This window comes from Opisthocomus hoazin, chromosome Z, assembly GCF_030867145.1.
Source record: "Opisthocomus hoazin isolate bOpiHoa1 chromosome Z, bOpiHoa1.hap1, whole genome shotgun sequence".
NCBI lineage: Eukaryota > Metazoa > Chordata > Aves > Opisthocomiformes > Opisthocomidae > Opisthocomus > Opisthocomus hoazin.
Genome location: NC_134454.1, coordinates 91053612 through 91074321, shown reverse-complemented (window position 1 = coordinate 91074321; position 20710 = coordinate 91053612). Strand labels below are relative to the sequence as shown.

The 20710-nt window shown below is 42.1% G+C and overlaps 1 protein-coding gene across 5 annotated transcripts in view; it reads left to right on the top strand.

Moving 5' to 3' along the window:
* Window positions 1-20710, top strand: part of LOC104328500 (alpha-protein kinase 2) — a 67647-nt gene that overhangs the window by 8896 nt on the left and 38041 nt on the right. For 4 of the 5 annotated variants that reach the window (XR_012761950.1, XM_075411603.1, XM_075411601.1 and 1 more), the window contains 4 exons: window positions 2495-4208; window positions 11871-14757; window positions 17387-17534; window positions 20492-20619. Coding sequence is in view for 4 of the 5 variants with exons in the window: in XM_075411603.1 (XP_075267718.1) it covers window positions 2838-4208; window positions 11871-14757; window positions 17387-17534; window positions 20492-20619 (4534 nt within the window). In the remaining variant the exon portion in view is untranslated. The remainder of the gene's footprint in view (window positions 1-2494; window positions 4209-11870; window positions 14758-17386; window positions 17535-20491; window positions 20620-20710) is intronic. The other variant, XM_075411604.1, reaches the window with a different exon arrangement.

The window sequence follows — 20710 nt, the reverse complement described above, 5'->3', positions numbered from 1 at the left end:
ATGCCCTGTACCTCCTGTGTGGATAATCATAGAATGGTTTGGGTGGGAAGGGACCTTTAAAGACCATCCAGTCCAACCCCCTGCCATGGGCAGGGACAGCTTCAACCGAATCAGGTTGCTCAGAGCCCTGTCCAGCCTGGTCTGGAATGTTTGGGGCATCTCCCACCTCTCTGGGCAACCTGTGCCAGGGCTTCACCACCCTCATTGTAAAAAATTTCTTCCTTGTGCGTAGTCTGAATCTCCCCTCTCTTAGTTTAAAACCATTACCCCTTGTCCTATTGCAACAGGCCCTGCTACAAAGTAACCTGAAAGCTTCTGCATGTCAGCAGCACTGTATACAGTGGTGCTTGTTTCCCCTCTTAGTTTCATACTGCAAAGCATCTCTGGTGAAGCCACTGTGACTCAGCTAGCTTGTACTACTGTAAAGCTGTTTTGTTGTCCTCTGTGTCTTCTGGCAACCTCCTGGCTACACCTCCGAGCTGATGGTATACCTATGTGGCACATCAGGCTTGCTCTACGAACCATCCCTTCCTGTTGGCCTCCACTTCCTTGTATGCTGGACCTTTGCCAATTTATTCCAAGACTGAACTGACAAAACATGTTGCTTCTCCACTGCCTTTTCACTACCTCCTCCCACTCCCCCTTACTTCTCATATCAAAAACACTGAACTCTGCTCCCTTTCCCTCTTGTAACGCACTCCAGAGGTCCTGTGCTGACCCAGGTTGCCTGTTAGGAAGTGCCAAAGACAGCAGCCTTACGGCAAGTCTGCCACAGCTTTGTGTCCTGAAGTTGACTGGTGAGGCTGAGCACGTGTACTCAGTAGGCACATACAGGTCTGTATACCACACACATACGTGCTGCGTGCTGGGAGAGGGTGCTGGTCTGGTTCCCCCATCAGCCGTTGTTCTGTGCGCTCCTTTGTGTGCATGAAGTCTAGCCGTTTATCATACAACCTAAGATGTCCCTCCTAGTATCCTTGTGGTTAACCACCTTGTCTTCCTGCTTTGCTCCTCCTAGGTAGCTCTGTGGAATAGGTGTCTGTGGCAGGGTTTGCCCGAAGGAAATAAAAATACACCTAGCTGCTTTGTGCTCTTTACAGGAGAGGCAGATTCCAAGCAAGCCATGCAAGCCCCTTGCTATTTAGCCATTAAGCTCTAATCTAGCTCCCACATATTTTCTTGCCAACTGACTTTGATCAGTGTCTGTGGTGGACTGTGACACGAAGCTGGGTGCTGACGGGTCCAATGGCTGCTCTGCTTGTGGCCCCGCAGAGAACAGACGCAGCGCTATGAAGTGCTTGGAAGGGCGTCGGGAAAGGTTGCTGTGCTGGGGTGGTAGTGGCTGGTTGTCTTGCAGCAGGTGAGAAACATTAGCTGAAAAGGTCACAATGGGAGAAGCAGAGAGAAGGAAAAGGAGAATGAGTAGAGGCATCTTTAAATTGTTTCATTGGGTTAGCAGGGTGGCAAGAAATTTTTTTCCTGCTGTTCTTCATGTGCTACCAGTTCTGTGAATAAAAGTAGGTCACTATTTTTCAAAGCTGTTAGTCCAGCATCCTTCATGAGATCAAATTTACTTGAAACTCAGTTTTGCTATACTACTTTCCCAGATGAGTGGATCCCTGGATGGTGGAAGACTCCTGCTGTGATTAGCGTGGGTACCCTGTGGTGAAGAATGAGCCAGGGTGCTCTAGTAGTATACAGAAACATCTCGAGTGTCCAAGATCCTAAGACTTGGGAATGCTTAGGAAACTTTTTTTTACAAGAGAGAGAGATGATTCCATATTTCTTGTGGTTCAGCAAATGGAAGCCTTTTGGTGTATTTCACTTTGTTTTTATGTAAATTCTGCCTTGCCACACCATTTTGCTGCTGCACAGCTGTTTGAAAGTAAGACTCAATATGAGCAGGAAATTGAAGCTGACCAGCTTCATTTCATATTCTCTCACCACAGAAATTACAAACATCAAGCCAAAGTACAGTAGAATTGCTTTAAACAGAAGCAGCCCTATAAAATCTAACCAGACTGATTGTTCCAGGTATTTCTACAAACAGATTTTGGAATTTATGTCCCTATGATGCCAGTTCAAGGAATAGCCTACTGTTTTACCAGTGTGACTACTGAAATAGCAAGTACTTGGTACCTGCAGAAGTCATGCACATGTGAAAATTTATATTGTCTGCAGATTACTGTTTGCATTTAGAAATGACTAAACCATGTGTGCTACAGCCTACTTTGCTGCTACATGTGTGTGCAGGCATGCTTAAGAATTTGTTTTCCTAGCACAAATCACTCGGGACAGTTACAGTGTGTTGCCATGAAGTGTCATTGCATAGATAGCTGGGTTATAGTTACTGTTTTAATGTATGATCTTGATTTTTAAATAATGATTTATTTTTTTTGAAAATGCTTGTAACTGTGTCAGTTGCCCACCGTTTAGAATATACGTATATCCATTTTAGAAGTAGTTTTAAACTTCAGGTTTCTTTTATTTGCAGGTGCGCAGAGCAAGATCTGCACTTTATTGAACAGTTCCTGGAAACAGCTGGACAGCTAGAATGACCTACTGTTCAACTTCTGTTGAGCTGGAATCAGATACAAAACCGAAAACTTCCCCAGAATTTGTTGTTGACCTAAATAACAATGTGGGAGACTTCAGGGTAAAATGAGCAGAAGGAGAAACATTTTGCACAACAGAAGAGTTACCCCTATGAGGGTGACCCCATGTTGATTTCACCAGATTCTGACTCCAAAGATTAGTGGTTTACTGCTCGAGAAAAAGCAAAAGTATTGTCCCCATTTGAGAGGTCCCACAGACGCTTGCCTAGCACGGAAGACAACATGGATGTAAAAAATGTGTTTAAAGCTCAAGAAACTATTTCCTGCCTGAGGGATTTGTCAGAGAATGGTGATGACCCAATTCATTCTAACAGTATGGTCAGTGTCACTGCTGGAAAAGCAGAGAAACACTGCAGCAGACAGGTACATTCCCGCCCTACAAATGTAATCACTTACCCCACAGACAGCTCTTGCCTTAGCACAGAAGACTCTGTATCTGGTCAGTCTCTGGCAGGTCTCCAGGCATGTAAAAAGACTGGGCTCCGTAGACCACTAACCATGAATAGCCTGTTCAGTGAGCAGGCAGATACTCCCATAATAAATCACAATTATTTTGTAAAAGGTAATTCTGAAAATTCTGCCACTATTCTGAAGACCTGTGCAGAGAAAATTCCAAGTGTAAGTGATGACTTTTCTGATGATTACCTAGACTATTTTGAATGCTCAGATGTGCTGACAGCGCACGAAAATGAAATCTGGAAAAAGAAATTGCAGTTTTTATTAGAAAGTGACGATGAAGATGATTTAAAACTGAGTAAGGATTGTGATGGGTGTGCTTACTTCCTCAGTGAAATGCCTTGTCTGCCTCAAGTGTCAGATAACACTACGCCTATGGATACCACCATTGGCTTCTGTGGTCATCACTCAAAATTCAAAGGAGTAAATGTAAGGAGAGACCCCTCTATGTACAGCCAGTCAACTTTGCCAGCAGAGATGACTCTCACCGTTGTACACCACCGAGATAAAAGTACCAGTTTGAAAGACAAGGAAAAGTCTAAAGTGCCTGCTGCATCTGCAGCCATTGGAAATGACTGTCCCAGAACTGAAGAAGAAAATAATGGAAGCAGCCACTCAGCTGCAGGTTTCTCAACCGACAAATCAAAGAACAAAGATAATATATGTGCCAAGACGGACTCTTCTACTAGTGGCATAGGTGCTTCCTTGGCAAATCAGGCTTCAGAGACAATGACAGAAAACAGTATGGACAAGGATTTGCTGGGTGAAAGCTCATTGCTGCTAGAGGAGGGGGGAAGAAATTTGCCGGAAGAAAATCCAAGGCGTGCTGTCTGTACCTTAACAGAAAGTCTAAGAAGAAACCTTTTAAGGTTGCTAAACCCGAAAGAGCTTTGCAGATACGTAAGTAATATAGGACAAACTTTTCAGACTGCAGCAGAGGCTAAGGAATCCAGTGCTCTGTTTCCCTCTCAGGAAGGTGTCATTTCAGCGCAAGTCCCGGAGGAGACAAAAAGCTTGCAAATGCAGGCTGGTTTGTGTCATACAGAGGAGGCAGATAAAGACTGTCATTGGGAAAGGAAAAGGACTTGGGGCCTGTCTGAGCAAAATCAGATAACAAATGAAAGCGTCTCAGCCAGGGTAAGTGTTTATCATTTCATAGAAAGAGCTGCTCTACTGATTTAAATGCATTTTATTTCCCATTTGTCACAAAATAATGTAAAATTTAAATTACTTTGAAAGATATTATTCATGTACTTCTGAATGACAGCTACGGCTGGGGAGGAAATCTGGTTTTGAAAAAGGCCCAAATAAACCATAAGCTGTTCTAATTATAGAGTGAGACTGATGATAGTAAGAGGCACTAACGGGGCTCTGGACAGCTGGATAGGGAAAGCTGATATGTAGGCTACTGCACAGGTCTTATCAGTGTAACGTTTCTCTCAACCTAGAAAGTTTCTTGAATACCTATTGTGAGCAGAGAATGTTTTGATTTACTTTATTTTCAGTTTGTACGCAAAGAACAACATTGTCATGTACTTATGGTGCTGGAAATCTAAAACAAATCAACAGGGTTGAATTTATGACACGAAGGGGAATTTAATCCAGAGAGCTCATGTTAGAGGGGAATGGAGCTTTGCTTTTTAAAAATAAAACAATGAAAGAGCCAGATATTCCAGCTGAAATGCGAAAACTAGTTAAAAATAAACCCAAAGTGGTACTCTCAGTGTACTTGCATATTTTATGCTGTTGGTAGGAAGTCAGCTGGGGAAATCATCATAGTTTTACAGCCTGATATGATGCTGCACCAGTTTCCGTAAGTGGGAGAATTGGATCATACTTTTTATTTCACATAGTAAAGACTTTGGATATATAAATACATATGTGTGAGCATTAAATAATGAATAATCGTATTATCACCAGCTTTACTGATTTGAAGGTGCATAGCTAATTGTACAGAAGAAACATTTATGAGAAATAAACACAAGCTTTTCCAGTTCCACGTGCTTTTCTTCATCTATATTATTTAAGTAAAAATGTGTCCCAGTTCTGGATAGTAGACTGACTTTAATCTCGCCACTGGGGTGTCTTAAGCAGTCAAAAATCACTGAATTCTTCTGCCTGAAAAACGTCCATAGGTTTCTCTGTTTTTACATATGTAAAATTGCAGTCACATTATAGCAGCACATAATGTTCTCACGATGGGGAATACCCTTCTGTTGAAATTAACTTACTGAGAATTCCTTGACAGTATATATTGCCATGGTTTGCAAGGGGCATTGTTTCATTTTTTTCCAAGTGTAGTACGATAACTTAAATCCCAGAGCCCTCTTAGCAGAGAGCAGCTGTTACGTTACTGGAAGTGCTGTGGCCAGATTTCAGACTGGGTAGTTGGACTCTTGCTGCCTGCAGTCAGTATGTATTTCTTCTGTTTGTGTGTCTATGACCAAAACTTTACATTAGGTAACAACTAACTAGGAAAGGAGTGTCGGTGTACACAAAAGGGCTAGATATGAGCACAAAGCAAACCCCTTGTTTTAAGCACGCACGAGTGAAGATTAAATTTAGGTGTAGGTTCAAAATTACGGGGTCTTGAAAATAAGCCCAACAAAAGTGTCCCATCCGGGAACGGCTCTTTATTTTCCACAAGGAAAGTGTGGACAGCTTCTCAACTCCCATATAGTAAACCAGAAGCTTCTCGGCAGTCTACGTGTGACCTAACAAAGGCAGGAAAGAATCAGCCTCCTGTTGCTGCAGGATAGCAATATTGTGCAGCAGTAGGTTCATGTAAAAGTGCACTGTGGTGTTAGCTGGAGCCCGGCATTTGAGACAGCTCTGCCAGGAGCAGGGTGAGGGACTCGTAGCAAAAATCACAGCTGACCATTTTTGAAGAGCGTTGTATTTTCCTTCTGCATGTGGTGATTCAGGTCTGCTGAGAGGTACACAGCAGCCACAGAACCCCAGCACTAATTACCCAAGGATTTACACTTCCTCTCAGTGCCAAGTTGCCGCTAACTGGAGCAACATTTGCAGTCTGGCTTGTGCAGCAGCTGCTGTTCTGGGTGACTTCTCCTTCTGTTAGATGGTGAAGATGGGAGGCTCCTGACTGCTCTGATGACCTCGTGGTCTAGCCCCAGGTGAAATTCTTTGTTTATTTAATGCTTCAAAGCAGCTTAATTAATAATAGGTCCTGAAAGCCAACTGTGCCAGCTGTACAATAGTACATACTGTACAGAGAGCCGGGAGGCTTCAGGTTTGCAGTGTGTCATTCAAAAGCTGATCTCTGTTTAGTGTTCAGCCAGCACACTCGGCACAAGGTGCTGGTGTCACTCCTGAATTACAGAGCCCATGGCTATGGCCTACTGAATGCCAGTGGTGCTGGTGAAGTCCTGCTGGGACTGGCGGGTTTGGAGGGATTCCAGGGCATAGGCTAAATACTTAATGTTTACGCTCGTAGCCCGGGAAGAATGACATGTAGTGTTTGTATATTTCTAGAGCATTTTTTTTTTCTGCTGATCAGATCTACTGTTTATCCTGCCATTATTTTGGTTTTGCTCAAGTCAGAACAGCCTGTTCTCATAATATTTGTGAGATATTTGGTTTGACCTTCCTGATGTAAATTTACGTCATTTCTAGATAATTTTAAATGTTATTGTACAAAAAGGAGAGAAGCAGAACTGACGTGGAGCTTCCAAGTAGCTGGGTAATCTGGTTGTGCTCAAAAAGTGTTTTGGCTAGCACGTCATACCTCTGGCTGTGATAGATTCCAGGGTAGCCGGAATTGCAAGGACTGCATAGGCCAGTGAAGCTGTTCATGTGTTGGGCCACTGGCCCTGTCAATGTGTTAAGATGGTAACTCGCTGCTGTTGTGTGTGATGTCCTAGAAGCTGCCATGTGTAATGGAGAACTGTGATTTGGAGTGTTTTATTGCTGCGGCGCTCTCAAGTTTAGAGCATGGCAGTTAGTACAGAAATGCAGGTGCTAGTCACGTGCGCTGCACTCCAATGCTGCCGTGAAGGAGAGGGTGTGTGCTGGGAGCAACATGCAGAAAGATGTGGGAAAAGGGTGGAAAGGTGAGAGCGGAGGAAGGAGCTGGGTTACACAGCAAGGGAAGAGCGAAAGGAAACTGAAAGGGTGTCAGAACATTACGACGGGTTGACTCTGCCCGTGAGGAGTTAGACTGAAACCCAGCAAAAGGTTTCACATAGGCCAATAAACAACTGTTGGATGGGAACTGGTTTAGTGGCTGGCTCTGAATACGAAATGGGTGAGGACTTCTGTTCCAACAGTAATGAGTAAGAATTACTGTGCATGCCCAACACATCATTTTCAATCAGCTTACGGTTGTTTAATTTTTCATTCAAATGTTTTAAAAATACATCTGTGCCTCTTGTCTCATTTAAGTGAATAGTTGCTGGAAAAAATGAAGGTTTTCTGGTTATCTGAGCTCAAAACCTACTCAGTTATAATTTTTAATGAGACATGTATTCTTGCTCTCTCTTGGTGCAACTTGCCACCATTCACAGTTCTTTTGCTGGAATTTTGAAAAAACAGTTTGCCTAAATCTGTTTCCTATGACAGAGGAAGCTGGGATCCAAATCTCTGCCAACTTTGAATCTGAGCAGAGATTAGGTCTCTTATTTCTCAAAGTTTTTTGCTTCATTGAAAAGTTTTGCACTCTATAAAATACTTCAGTAGTCCTTAGATGCAGAATAACGCTCCATCAAGTGGTTAGCATGCTTTGTTTCTGAATATTATACTCATACTATGTGCCACAGATCCAACAGGAGAGTTCGGGAGGCTACACCTCATGCTTGCTAATAGGCTGGGGTGGTTGGTACGTTCACTTGAAACAGTGGTCTTGTCTCAGGCTTTTGCTCTGAGTCTGGCCGAGATGAGAGCTGAACGTTCGGAGGGCACGGTCTGAGCCCAAGCAATGTGCAAAGGGGCAGGAGCTCTGCGTCAGAGCAGAGGAGTCCTAGTCTGGGTAACTAGAGCTCATGCAGGCTGTGATACCAGCCCTGCTTGTTCGATATGATCTGCCCGAGGGCTGGCTAGTAACATCCCGTTTTGTCACCTGTGTTATAGTTGGCTGCACTTTTTGTGGGAGACACAAAAAAACCCCAATCCGTTGGAAAATTCTTACCACTTCAGATCATGGACCCATGACTGCTATGCATGGTCAGCCTATTGCTCTCGGCTGTTGTCAAAGGCAGAGAACTTTCCTTCTGTCCTTGGAAATTCTGTAGCTCTTATTTAACGTCCTCTTTTTCTGCCTCTTCAGCAGGAATAGGATGCTAGCAGGATGTGCCTGTCAGTGAGCATCTGCAGGATAAAGTATAGCTCATGTCTTTGGTTTCACCTGTCTAAAGCAGTCAGAATAACTACAGATATTGAGTTATTTTAGCTAATCCAAGACAGATGTGCCATTTAAAGCAGTGTTATTTTAGGAAAGAGGAATTTGAGTGGCATTGCATGAAATGGGGAAATAGAAAGAGCCACTAAACTACTGCTGGAGAACAGTGTAAACCAAAACCAGTTCCAAATGTGGTTGATTTGAGGGAGCTCTGATCCAGTGGCAGTGATATACTTATTGTCTGTACTCTAGGGGCGGTTTGTTACAGTCCATTTGTGCAAACAGAGGGATATAAATGTAACACGGAGACTTTATTTATGGTGGAGACCTTGCTAGACTATTTCCTCTTAAAAACCAGCGAGAAACCATGAGGTAAAATTAATCGTCTCATTTCAGAGATTAACTTCTTGCTTTCATTAACAGAAATGGTTCAACTGATCAGGTGAGAGACTGATGTATAAATTATCCCTACATTTTGTAGGGAAAAAGAGAACCAGAATAGCCTTATCTGATGCCTACTGAGTTTATTTTCAGGTGAATGTGACAATTTGTCACTCAGTCCAGAAACAGGTTTTGTCACATTGGGTGAAGATAGTCCATTTCTCAGGTATGGCAAAGGGAGCAGAGAACAGCAGCTAACTGAGATTATACCGTGAAGATTCTTGTGGTGCTTGGAGGTGCCTTTTAAAAAAGTCACGTGGAAAAGGGTCATTTTAACACCAACTTTACTCATACCTTTTTATCACACACAACAGTAAGGTGATTTAGCTGCCTTTCTGTTCTTTGTTTTATCAAAACCTAATGTATTTGGCTTTCTTTACTGTTTTGTCATATCCTGAAGATCCCAGCTTTATATAATTATTTAGGAGATAATTATGATGTGCCTGTCAGTTTTGTTATCAAGAAATACTGATAAGTAAAGATAGTCCCAGTATCACTATTGACTCTAGCTAACAACATAGTTTCTGCAGAGCAGAAGTGTATTTTTAAAATTTTGTCTTAATTCCAAATCAGAGCATTTGTACTGGTGTTTCTGTTTAAGCTTTGCTCTATCAAAATATGTTGTCCAAAATTATACCATTTATTCTTTTATTAGGTCTCTGACCGTTATTGTGACATGTGGGACGTCAAGAGAGGAAATTGTAGCTCTGCTCCTCTATCATACCACAACCTCAATTGGCCTTATTACTTGTCATATTTAATTCTTTCCCTCTATTATCTATATCTTGGTCAGCAGTGTAGTTTACCCCTGATATCTTTCCCCTTGGCATATGTGTATTACATTCCAGAGTGCATTACTTTGCTTTTTTCCAAATCAAATTTCATTTTATTTCCTGCTCAGATTCATAATATTTTGGATCTGTCTGTATATGAGGTGTGTGTGGGTCACCTGTTGAGATGCAAAAGCTCCTCTGGCTTCCTTCTGTGAATGGAAACCGGGGTGGAAAAGGGACCAGCCAGAGCCTGGACCTTGTCTTGAAATGGGACTGGAATGTGGCTGCAGGATGCACTGGGTCCCAGTGGGTGCACTGGGTCCCATCCTGGGGGAAGCTCACTTCACCTGTGAAATGTTTTGCAGGTCTGTAGGTCATCAGTTTGGTCATGCGTGTCTTCTAGATCTGCAGAGAGACTGTCAGATGAAAATGTTCCTGATATCAGATTGTCTTGAAGCAGTAGAATCCTTTTAAGTTTCTTTTTCTTTTCTCCATGTTCTGCCCTATTTCCTTCCCTAACTCAGAGGTGATGGAAGAGTTCGCTTCCTCCCTATGGCCCTTATTTGCTTTTCGTTTAGCTGTTCCTGCCAGGATGGGTCTTGTGGGTGGAACTGGGACTCAGGAGGAAAAAAACAAACTCAAAACAGTTGTGAAGTTGAGTTTGTGGCTGGATAAAAGTTAAAAGATGAAAAATGTCTACAAATACTGGTGTTTTTTATATTCTGATGTTTTTTAGCATTTCCTCATTTCTGCTGGGAGTGGGTGCAAAGCTTCAGAAAAATCACTAGAAAGATACATGGTCAAATGTACAAAGTAAGTCATGAGGTCTGTGTTGTTACATCCTGATAATGGCTATTTTTTCAAAGGCTGACCGCTAGATTTCTCCTTACTTTTACAGATTGTTCTGACAAATGAATGGTACCAAAAGCATAAACCGTAGTTTGTTTGGGAAACAATGTATTTTTGTCTAGTAAAAACTTGTAGACGTTTCCGTCTATGATTTGCTATGGGTGGAAGATGCTTAGCACCTCCATGGAATCCATTTAGTGCTGAAGAGGACTAGAGAAAATCTTGGAGAACAAAAGCTTGGCAGGGACTCTGGAACAAGAATTTGAGAGTGTGAGCTCAGTTCTGAGGGAAATGGTGAACAGTTTAACAGATCTTGTATGCCAGGCAGATGGCAGCACTGTCTTCATCCCATGCAAGCCCACACATCAGCCAGCTGTTGTCTGTAATAAGGCCTGCACTCCTTGCATAAATTAAGTTCAATTTGGCTTAGTTTAATTGAGGAATGGATTGTTTCTACATAAAGTGACAAGTTGGAGTATTTTGGTACAGAAGAATAAAGGAAATGCAGGAGGAAGAAGGGTCTTTGTTTCCTGCCCCAATTTTCCCAGCAGCCCCCCTAAGGTTGCAAAGCATGTCTCATTGCTAGAGGAGGGCTGAACACGCCTTATATTGAGCAATTCATTACCACCTGGTCAGAGGCAAGATCTGGGATGACCTGTGGCACTCCCTTTTGAAGAGGGACTTGTCACCTCAAGGGATCAGAGATGGCCAAAGACAAATTTTGAATACGGCTTAAAACTGAGGCAGAGACGTTAACTTTCTTGGTAGGAGTCTTGTTCTGAGGAACATAGCACAGCAGACATGGAGTGCATTGTCTGAAACTTTTCAGGACTGATACATATTATGAAAGCATCTATGTGAAACTTGAGATAACAATGCCCATGATGGAAGCAAAGGGGAAGGCAAGCTCCCAAAAACCTAGTCTTGGTAGTTCAGAAACTCATCAGTTTGCATTATGTAATAATTACATTGGTATGATGGGACACTCCGACTGTTAGAAAAAGGCGTAGATATGTCTGTTTTATTTTAGTTTAGTTTGGTTTATTTTATTTTATTTGTTTTTATCTACCTGGACTATATCAGTCACTGATCTTCATCTTGATTAAATTTTGTATTTCTTAGCATTTGGATCCAGATCTGGAATTCACCAAGGTTCAAAGCCGTTAAGACCCAGGAGTTTGATTTCAGTCCCTTAGGTTGATATTTACGAGTCAGAAACTTGACTGTTGACAAATACTGAAGAAAAAAAAAAAATTAACAAACCCCCCAACTTGGTACATTTCAAGCCAGGACTCTAGTTTAGGCCTGCGTCAAGCAGCAATTCTAATTTTTAATTAATTTTCTCTTTTTTTCCTTCTTTTTTTTTTTTCCCCTACTTTGTAGAATCAAGGTGCTGATCTTAAAATCTTGACCCGGAATTGTGAGCGAATGTATATGGAGCCTGAAATAGAAAAGGAAAGCATCTTCATGACTTGTGAGAGTGCGGGAACCATCCATCCAGCTTCAGAAATGCTCTGTCCTGAGAAGACATTAGAAGCAAAAGATGCAAATTTACAGACCTGTTCTCAACACCATGCTCCTTGTGATAAGAGAGAAAGTTGTCACCAACAAGTCTTCTGTGAGCAAGGAATTAATATAATTAGTAATGGCAACAAATCAAAGAATGATGTTTCACCTTTTTCTGTGTGGGATATGGACTCTGTTCCTGATAAACAAGAACGTTTATGTGCTGTTCTCTCTTCTGCAAAGCTATGTGATGAGCCAAAGGAGGGAGAGCAAAGGTATAGTTTTGACTTGCACGATAGCAAGGACACAGATATTCTCTGCAGTCTGTCATGTGATGAATCTCTGTTTGAAGCTAATCCTAAGTCAGTCCTGGAATCTGGAGAACCTGGGTGCAAAGGAGATGCTGATATATCTGCAGTGCATGACAAGCTGTGGAAACTTCTTCGTGAAGATGACTCAGACTATCAAATCCCATTTGACAACCGAGGGATCACAAGTTTAGAAATTAGGCAGACAGATACCAAAGTCACAGAACTGAACTTTGTACAAGAGACCTGTTCTGATCAGCCTTTGCCAATAAATGTGATAGAAGAGCAGGAACCTGTTACACAGCCAGCTAGCAGACAAAGAACAGTGAAAGACTGCAATGTTTCTAATATCCTACTTAAAACAGATGAAGCATGTAACAGTGCATCCATAGGAAACATTTGTCTTGCACAAGTGGGAGAAACAGATGGTATATGTCTAGATTCTAGCACTGGAAATAAGACGGAAACACCATCCATTTGTGTTTCAGCAAATAGTATCATCTTAAATACAGGGGAGCGCTTGGAGCAGAAGCCAAATCAAACGTTAACTGACAGTAGTGGATCCACTCAAATGACTGTTGCTTGGGAAGGAAAGCTTGCCATTAACAATGCTTCCCAAATGTGTGATGCAGATTCTCCTCAAAGATTAGAAAATGCTCAGAGTAGTTATTTAGCGTGTGACAAAGAAAACCCAGCTTACATGTCAGATAAGTCACATGGGACCACTGGACAATTACTTCATAGTGAGCTCAACATATCCTTGATAAAGGAGTCTGTAGCTGGTAAAGGGTGTCATTTTAGAGACTGTTACCCAGCAAGAAAAGAACTGGCTTATTTGCTTGAAGAGAAAGACGTTTTCCCCAGTGAAAATACCAGTCAGTTTACACATGGAGAACACTCTTCTGTTAACACCATACACAAAAGTTATGACAGGAATTTACAAGAAAAAGGGAATCACTTGGACTTGAATGCACAAAATGACACTAATTCTGACAGTTACCGTATTTCCAAAAGTAATGACTGTCAAGATTTTCGAGTTGTTTCTAATGCACAGAAATATAGTTCCCTAATGCGATTGCCTAATTTGATAAAGACTTCTGAAACCGTAACACGTAAGAATCTACCACAAAATATAGACCAACTGACAGAAATAGAAAAACAAGAAGTGGCATTAACTCCCTCTGCTGAGGATCCGTTTTTAAGAGGTTTTTGTGTAGAAGCACCCAGGTACAAACCACGTAAAACAGGAGAAGAACAGAGAGAGATTTGCATAGGTTGGCTGAATGAACAAAGGGCTGAAACTTCCTGTGACTCAGGAGTTAGTCATGTTTCGGAGAGTCAGACTGCAGTTTCCCCTCGTAATACATCAGAACAACATGTACTTTCTGTTGACAGCACCTTCAAGTCTCATGAAGAGTTAAAAACAGATTCTTCAAAAAATCACACCTATGCACCTGAAAGTGTAACATCTGTAAGTACCCCACTGCCTAGAAAGGCTCAAAATGAGCACCACAACATAGCAAATGAGGATTATAGAGATACCAGTAGTCGTTTAGGTATCCAGGAACTGACTGCAAAAGAAACATTACCATTCTTCGCATCTGTAAGCCAGCCAGAGGGCCTTCTTACCAGTACATCCTCAGTGGGGTGTCCTGGCACAGCAAGTCATGTAAAAACTAAATCCACACAAACTGCAGTCAAAGTAGATGAAAATATGAGTACACTGGAAACTTCCTGCAAAGCATTGCAAGTTCGGTTCCGTAGGGTACCTGAAGAAGACAAGAAGGAAGCAGTCTTGTGTGAAAATAAACAAGGGGTTCAAAGAGCTATGGAATATAACCCTGATGAAGCTGAAACGAAGTCTCCTTTGCATGCTTTAATTAGCTCCAAGACTCAGAGACAAATTAGGAATATTAGCACTAAGCAGTCCTGTCCTGACTTGATCTCTTCCAGCAAGCTAACTGAGGTTGATAATTCAATTAAGTCTACTGAGTATGATAAAGATGAAGAAGTCATGACATCGGAGAGTGTAGCAAGTGGTTTGGTTAATTTGCCACTAGATGATTCAGGCAACAACCAGTATTTTCAAGAGCAACCACCCTACAGCAGAACTCAGCTATTCTCCCTGGTGTTAACCACATGTGATCCATTCCCAGTCAATGCGGAAGGGCTAAGAAATCAAGAAGCGTCAAAATCCTACCAGACATCGCCGGCTGTTGCTGAGCACGAGCCCATCAGGTGTAAACAAGACCCAGCAAAGAGTGGGCATTTAGCTGCTGGAGCTAAGAAGAAATTACCACCAGCAACACTGTCAAAAAAACCCCGACTGGAGGAGAGAGGAAATGGCAGCAAGGATCCTAGCTGTGTTAAAAAGTCTGTGAAGAGTGAGGCAGGCATGATTCATAAAGAAGATAGAAAAGAGCAAAGGAAACTAATTTTGAAAAAGGATAGCAAAGGTAAGAGAAAACTGATTGTCATTTCTGTCCCTTGCCATCATTCTGGGTACAGTATGAAATTCAAATTTGTTTAAACACACCGCAAGCTTCCTTTAGTCTAAATCATATCAGCTAAAGGTGTCCTGCCCTCGCTGATTTTGAATTCCACTTGTGTGAACTTAGTAACTAGTGCTGTCCCCGTGCCACAGAGCTGAGCCCTCCCTAACATCCTCTTCCGAGCTGGCAAATGTATTAAATATATGAATGTTTTAACCTGTTTGAAGTAGTGGCTTCTTCATTTGTCTCTTCGAGTAACTTTTCAGAGATTGGTAGCATACTGGTGCCACATAACTAGACACAATATAGCAGCTGCAAGCCCAGTACTTGCATGTTATGTTCCCACAGGGCTGTGTTCCCAGTTATGGTCCTACACTGTGGCTCCCAAATGCAATTACCCTCTCTTGGTTACCAAATGGTTTTATTACTAGCAAAGTATTATTGTTATTAGTAGGGTGCCACTGACAAACATAATGTTGTGCAGTCCTGTCTAATGCCTGATGGCTGGTTCTGCATTCCTTTTCACCACTGTTGGTCATCAATGATGCTGATGAAATTAGCAATATCAAACTGACGCAGAAAACATACAATAGAAATGAGATTCAGGTTGCTTGTCAGAGTCTCTAGGAGGTTGCTAACAGGTAAAACAAAATGCAAACAGGAGTAGCGCTAGTGTAGCAGCTAGATGGATGAGGTCTTTGTGGTTTCTGTGGATACTTTGCAAGGACCAAGGTCCTGGTTTTTACCTTTTGACATTGCATTTCATGTTCACATTGTAAAAAAAAAAAAAAAAAAAAAAGTCATAGATCAGAGCAAGGCTGAACAGTGACTAATGGTAAGCTACACAACTATGAAGCTCTTCAGAGGTTCTAACTACAGTGCGATCTGGTGAGAGTTCTACTTTTCCAATCACATTTGAAAACCCCCCAAACTTTTCTGTGTTCGAAGATGGGTCCTTTGCCAGAGAACCAAATCTGTAGGAGGAGAGACACATTCCTTCAAAGCAGAACAAGCAAACTGCAGTTACTGGGAAATGCCTGATCTTTTTCCATGTACCTGAGGCTATACTTGAAAAATGTTTTAAACATTCAAGCTTGCATCAGATAAGTTTGAATTTTCTTAACCTGCTTCAGTCTAGACTGAAATGAGTGTGTGTTTGTGCTTTAGAGAATTGTGTTGAAGTTTGCCCAGCATTATGGGAAGGTTGGTATGGTTAGTCTGGTATATACTCAGTGTTCTCTTCTGTATTATTTTCAGCTGCAGAAGGACCGACTTTGCGGTTAGGGCAGGGAATCTGGACCTGTTCTATTTACAGTTCTGTCATTAACTGTCTGCGTACTGTCTGCGTCATTTTAGCGCTGCTTCAGCAAGATTCTTAGGCCTAAGGACTTAAGTGACTACAAGTTAAACATAGCAGTGAATTCCAGGTGCCCATCCCTTCTGGTTGGATCCAGCATTCCTTCGGCATTAGATGGGGAAAGTTAGACTCCTGGAATGGGATCCCCGAGGGAGATGTGTCATGCCAGCTCATTCACAGTGGAGTAGCTCAGAATTAACACAGTAGGAAACAGAACATCTTGCATTTTGCATCCCTTACATCTAGCAGAGATGTCTCACTTGAATGCAGGCATGTGTCATGATCCCAAAACCTTTCCCTAAGTATATGCTGATTTCCTTTCTTTCCAAGTACCCTCTTTCCTCCCGCTCGTGCCATGCCCACAGGCAGAAGACACTGAAGCGTTCTGGGAGCCAGAAAACAATTCTTAGCAGAAAGCCAGGTTATCAGTACATTCCCCAGACTGGGCAGAGTGCTCTCTTCCTGTGACCTGAGTGATTCTTGGATTTGTTCAGCATGATGGTCCATGTTTAGCGAAAGAACTGTGCCCTATGGCTGGAAAGGTAGGGACTTTCTTTAGAGGCATGAAATTAATCCTTTGAAACTGCAGAGCGAAGCAAAGGCCACTGACATTACCAAATGCAAATATCTAACAACTAAGTGGGGGTTCTTCCCTCCAGCTGTGTGTTAAAGGAAATGGTGCCGTCACTGCATCTTGCAAAGAGCCTCATCGTGGCAGTGTGCGTCGGGCATGTTCCAAGAACACCTTGGAGACTGAGCATCTCCTGGGACTTTTTTCTCAAAGGCTGTGATCAGTTAAAAAAAAACTACTAGTTACAAGTGTTCAGTTCATATGAATCCTCATTATGTAGCCATATAGTATGCTTTACTTTGTGGTGTCTTTTTTTAATGATAAAACCAGCTGGTCCTTTAGTCAGAGAGAATGTGTTTTGATTAAGAAATTATTTTATGCTGATGCCTTTTCAGGCTAGAACTTCCCTTGGGTTCTGTTCCATACATTCAAAATGTCTTTGCATTGAAAACAGTTCCGTTGACTGTGTGGGGCACTGAAGCAGTCTTTTAAAACCTCCGTATTTCAAACAAAGCCCTGGTTTCTGCATCAGAAGAAATCATGATTATTTACCAGTGTTGTCAGATTCATATTCTTGACATCTGCAAATCATTCTGGGATTCCTTTCAAATGCCAAAACAGTGTCGTCATCTTCTAATCCTAAACTGTGGCTCTTCTGTTTCAAGCTCCCAAACTGCTGAAGAAAATCCAAGCAGAGTTGTTCCCTGACTGCTCTGGAAATATTAAACTGTGCTGTCAATTCGGTGACATTCATGGTGACTCCACCATTACGTGGACTAAAGATTCCAAGTTACTAGCTCGACTGCAGAGAAGGTGAGTGAATGTTTCTGAAGGACTGGTAGTTTCTGAATAGCTTTTGGGAAAATATGACAGTGATTCACTCTTGTACCTGTTAAGAGGATTAGTATGATAGGTGCAAAAAAGAAGTTTAAACGGGGTAATTAAGCATATGTTCACACAGTGCGTTGATAGGTCATAGTTTGCATTTCATCACCAGTAATTCCTCTCAGCCTGTTCATAACCAGTGTCATCCAACGTTCAAGTATCGTAAAAAATCAAATGAAGTTTGCACCTCAGCACCCAGCCAAGCAACATGAACGCGCTTGGTTAATGCATGGGAGGCTCTCTGTGCCTGTGCGGTGCAAGTGAATTGCTGGAGCAACTCACATGTGATGTAGAACTTGACGTGATTATTCTGCAGTAGCAATGCAGACTGGGGGATGAATGGGTTGAGAGCAGCCTGGCAGAGCAGGGCTTGGGGTACTGGTGGACAAAAAATTGGACTAGAGCTGACACTGTGTGCTGGCAGCCCAGAAAGCCAGTGTCCACTTGGCTGCATCCCCAGCAGCGTGGGCACAGGGTGAGGGAGGGGGTTCTGCCCCTCTGCTCTGCTCTGGTGACACCCCCCAGGAGTCCTGCGTCCAGCTCTGGAGCCCTCAGCACAGGACAGAGCTGGAGCTGTGGGAGCGGGGCCAGAGGAGGCCCCAGCAGTGATCCGAGGGCTGGAACCCTCTGCTGGGAGGAAAGGCAGGGAGAGCTGGGGCTGTTCAGCCTGGGGAGGAGAAGGCTGTGGGGAGACCTCAGAGCAGCTTTCCAATGCTTAAACGGGGCTTATGAGAAAGATGGAGTGAGGCTTTTTACCAGGGCCTGTAGTGACAGGGCAAGGGGCAACAATGGTTTTAAGATGAAAGAGGGCAGGTTTAGACTGGATGTAAGGAAGAAATATTTTACGATGAGGGTGGTGAGGCCCTGGCCCCGGCTGCCCAGAGAAGCTGTGGCTGCCCCCTCCCTGGCAGGGTTCAAGGCCAGGCTGGACGGGGCTCTGAGCACCCTGGGCTGGTGGAAGGGGTCCCTGCCCATGGCAGGGGGGTTGGAACCAGATGATTTATAAGGTCCCTTCCAACCCAAACCACTCTGTGAGTCTGTGATTCCCCTTTGAACTTCTTATTCAGTATCGAATGGAACTTCAAGCCAATTGGATTAAACAATAGGAGTTGTATTTAAGGAAGAATGATCTCTCCCCTCAACTCAGCCCATTAACCTGACCCTGAGTGACTAGAGGCAGTGCATCGAGAAGGATGGAAGTAAAAGCTTCTTAAGGCCTTCAGCAGGAAGGCCAGCTTTTCTTAAAACTCCTTTTTTATGAAACAAATTATTTTGTTCCGTAGAAGTAATGACGTTCTTATCACATAACTCTTAAAATCTGTTTATAAAGTTTCAAAAATACAAAATGAACATTACCCAAAGCAAGAAAAAGAAAAGATGTCTCCATCAGAATGCAAAATTATGTGAAAATGAGGAAGTTTTGTAGGAAGACATCTTCTAAGATGTTCTTTCAAGGGGAGAGAAAAAGTTACATGAATTGGTTAAACTTCCCATGTCATTCTGATTCTTGTTTTAACTATACTGATTTTTATTACTGTATTACAGTATCTATTGTAATATTAGTACATGTCATCTGCTAAACAATTTTGTAGTGTTTTAACAGATAAACAGTGGAGAAATACCAAATTTATCTGTTTTTACAGTCATAACAAGCAAAATACTTGATAGCATAAAATACTTGAATTTTAACTTCACAGGATAAATATATTTAAAAATGTTGGAGCGAAAGTGAAAAATATAACAGATTTAGAGTAAGAAGGATTCCTATTTACGGTTTTTACTTCAAAAATGTTCAGCAGAGTTGAGTGGAAATCTCCCTTCTATCACAGTCAGAATCTATTTGTTTTGTGTGTACCCAAGCACTGTTTCTTCTTTTCGAAATATACATCACTACAGAAATCTATAATCTGGACTGTTTGGTACCTCTTTACTTTTACTTTCAATAGGGGGCTTTTACAGGAAATTAGGCAACTAATCTTTAAATTTTTATTACCTGCCAACACATGGAAACAAACATGTATGGAAAAATACACATTGCTATTCGTATGTGTATTAAAAATATATGCTAAGTAATTTACTTTAAAAACTATTGTTGGATAAATACGTTCTCCAGTGCGCCAAAATATCATGAAACTTCATGTTGCCAACAAAACTGTACCCACCTTCACTAACTGACTTCACAAAAGCTTTAAAGCGCAGTAGCCAGGTCTCTGCAATCCCTGCGCAGGTTGTCCGCTTTGCTGATAAATGCTGCCATGGACATCCGCCGTGGGACATGTGAAAACCGTCGTGGCCTAAGAGGACTTTTCACTCAGGCACGGCACTGTTTCAGTGTGGTTTTATTGCTGCCAGAGGCAGTTTGGGTCTGCAAGTACTGTAAGTGCAGTCACATGTCATTGCACCCCCGTTAGTAACATCTGCCTTTGATCCGTTTGTGAAATGACACGCAGAGACATCAGAGGGCAAATACCGAGCTTGACGCAGAGGAACAGAGAAAGCTAAGTGAGGAGCCAGTGTTGAGGAACAACATACAACATTTTGGGCTTTTCTGTGTTCATACTTTATGTATTTGGCCATGACATTGATAGGAGTATTAGAATGCCTTTTGGTGTGTTTGAATTATTTCTGGATTTGATTGAGGTATTTTTCTCTCAGAATGTAGTAGGGTCATCTATTGTGAAACACACAGTAAGCTGAATGCCTCTAAGTAGGGTGGAATAAAATGTTTTGTCTACTTGCATCATATTTGAATCAGTCTTTGAAGTGCAGTCTTTGCAGTGAAGGATAGAAATTCCAGGGACAGGAGGAGAGATATATGGAATAATCAAGAAAGATTTTTTTTTTTTTAAAGTATTAATGTGGAAAATTAAAATATTCTGTTTCAGTGCTCAGGATGACTCTCCCGTATCTTTGGCAATAGCTAAAGCCAGTAACAAAGACCAGGGAATGTATTATTGCTGCTTGAATAATGTGTATGGAAAAGTGACTGCTGAGTTTAATCTGACTTCTGAAGGTAAATCCCAGTTTATAATTTTCATTAATAATAGTGACAATGGCAGTTTCCATTCTTTTTTCTAACTGTAAAATCTCTTTCTTTGTTTCCC